Source organism: Echinops telfairi, unplaced genomic scaffold (genome assembly GCF_000313985.2).
Source record: "Echinops telfairi isolate 266 unplaced genomic scaffold, ASM31398v2 ScPeMD7_3;HRSCAF=10, whole genome shotgun sequence".
Classification (NCBI taxonomy): Eukaryota; Metazoa; Chordata; class Mammalia; order Afrosoricida; family Tenrecidae; genus Echinops; species Echinops telfairi.
In genome coordinates, this window is record NW_022103899.1 from 59,100,133 (window position 1) to 59,102,139 (window position 2,007).

A 2,007-nucleotide genomic window follows, 5' to 3' on the forward strand; every position below is an offset into this window, starting at 1 on the left:
TGGGGATGGGCGGTGCCCGGACCTCCTGAGCCTGCTCTCCTCCCCAGCACACACTCACGGGACACAGCGGGAAGGTGCTGTCAGCCAAGTTCCTGCTGGACAACGCACGTATCGTCTCGGGAAGCCATGACCGGACCCTCAAGCTCTGGGACCTCCGCAGCAAAGTCTGTGAGCAGCTGCCCCGTTGTCTGCCTGCCTGCCGTCCGTGTGTCCGTCTGTGCTCACTGCCTGATTTGACCCATTGGCACTGTGCTTGCAGGCATAAAGACGGTGTTTGCCGGATCCAGTTGCAATGATATTGTCTGCACTGAGCAGTGTGTGATGAGTGGGCATTTTGACAAGAAAATCCGCTTCTGGGACATCCGGTATGGCGCCCCTGCTGTGCGTGGAGGGCCCACAGGGTGAAGGGAGGGCCACTGCAGCGGAAGAGCCGGCTGGGCAGTAGTGATGTCCACGGGCCATGGCCCTGCCCAGAGCTCCCCACTCTGGGGGCGGGTGAGGAAATGGATCTGAGGAAACCGTTTTCTGGTGGTGGGGCTGCCATGGGCAGGCTCTGTGGCGAGAAAGTGCCGGCAGCGGAGCTGGAGTGGTTTTCCTGAGGCCAGGCGGTGGCCTCCGCTGTTTCCCCAGGTCCGAGAGCATCATCCGAGAGATGGAGCTGCTGGGGAAGGTGACCGCCCTGGACTTGAACCCGGAACGCACTGAGCTCCTCACTTGCTCCCGGGATGACCTGCTGAAGATCATCGATCTGCGGAAGAACACCGTCCGGCAGTCCTTCAGGTAGTGGACAGGGGTGGGAGGGCTGAAAGTCTGCGTCCAGGTGGGTAACGGGCTGGGTGGCTGGGGATCTGAGCACAGAGGCCCAGGGTGCGGGCCAGCGAGACCTTGGGCCTGTTGTGTGTTTCAGCGCCCCTGGCTTCAAGTGCAGCTCTGACTGGACCAGGGCCGTGTTCAGGTGAGGTTTCCACCCTGCTCCCCAGCTTGGGTGGGTGTGTTAGGGGAAGCCCTCTCCTCACCCATATCCATAGTGACCATGTGAGTGCAACAAGGGGTGGTGGTCCACTCCCTCTACCAGGGATGGTGGGTGCCCACTGTTGGTCCCGGCACTGGACGCCGCACCTTGCGCTCCCGTTTCCTGCCCGGGGCCTCCAAGCAACTCCGGTCCGCAGAAGCTGGGGGTGGGGTTGGCTGAGGCTGGTCCTGCGTGCGTGTGGGGGGGGTGATGCTGCCTGTGGCTGACACTGCTCTTGCCCCCTCCAGCCCTGACGGCAGCTTTGTGACAGCAGGCTCTGCCGAGGGTGCACTCTATGTGTGGAGGGTGCTCACAGGCAAGGTGGAGAAGGTCCTGGCGAAGCAGCACAGGTACGGGGCCCCCAGCCACCTCAAGAAGTCACAACTGAGATTCCCATCCAGTCTGTTGGCTGCTTCTGGAGTCCAGTGTCCATGGGGACTGTCAGGGACCAGTGCCCTGCCCCATCTCCTCTGTGTGAGTGGCAGCAAGCACATCCAGTCAGTGAACCGACTCGCTGTCATGACTGATTCTCACACACGGGACAGCCCCCAGGTCTCTTTGTCCTTAGCATTGTCCAGATGCCCGCCCCCACCCCCCACCTGTTAGAGCGCAGTCCCAGACCTGGCTTCTGCCCGCAGTAAGGGTCCCTCAGACCCACCCTTCACCTAACACCAAAAGCAGGTCTGTCTGCATGTGCCCATCCATCCGTCTGTCTGTCCCTCCCCAGGGCAGGAGCCACAGGCCTGTGGGCACAAGCCCAAGTGTGGCCTCAAGCTCTGACCCTGCTATCCTGGCCTTTTCTCCCTGCAGCGCCGCCATCAACGCTGTGGCCTGGTCCCCCTCGGGCTCGCAGGTGGTCAGTGTGGACAAAGGAAGCAAAGCTGTGCTGTGGTCGGAGTACTGAGGGGCTCCACGGACCCTTCTCCGAGGAGAGGAGCAGACTGCCACAGCAGCGCCGCGTGGCCCGGCCCGGTGCCTTACCCTGCTGAGGGTGG

The 2,007-nt window shown here is 62.5% G+C and overlaps 1 protein-coding gene across 1 annotated transcript in view; it reads left to right on the plus strand.

Moving 5' to 3' along the window:
• The window catches only part of ATG16L1 (autophagy related 16 like 1), a 16,240-nt gene extending 14,239 nt beyond the window's left edge, over nt 1–2,001 (plus strand). The window contains 6 exon segments of the mRNA XM_004718141.2: nt 48–168; nt 260–365; nt 631–780; nt 908–955; nt 1,261–1,362; nt 1,823–2,001. Of these exon segments, the coding sequence (XP_004718198.1) occupies nt 48–168; nt 260–365; nt 631–780; nt 908–955; nt 1,261–1,362; nt 1,823–1,916 (621 nt within the window). The 3' untranslated portion in view covers nt 1,917–2,001.
• Nucleotides 2,002–2,007: the final 6 nt, after the last annotated feature.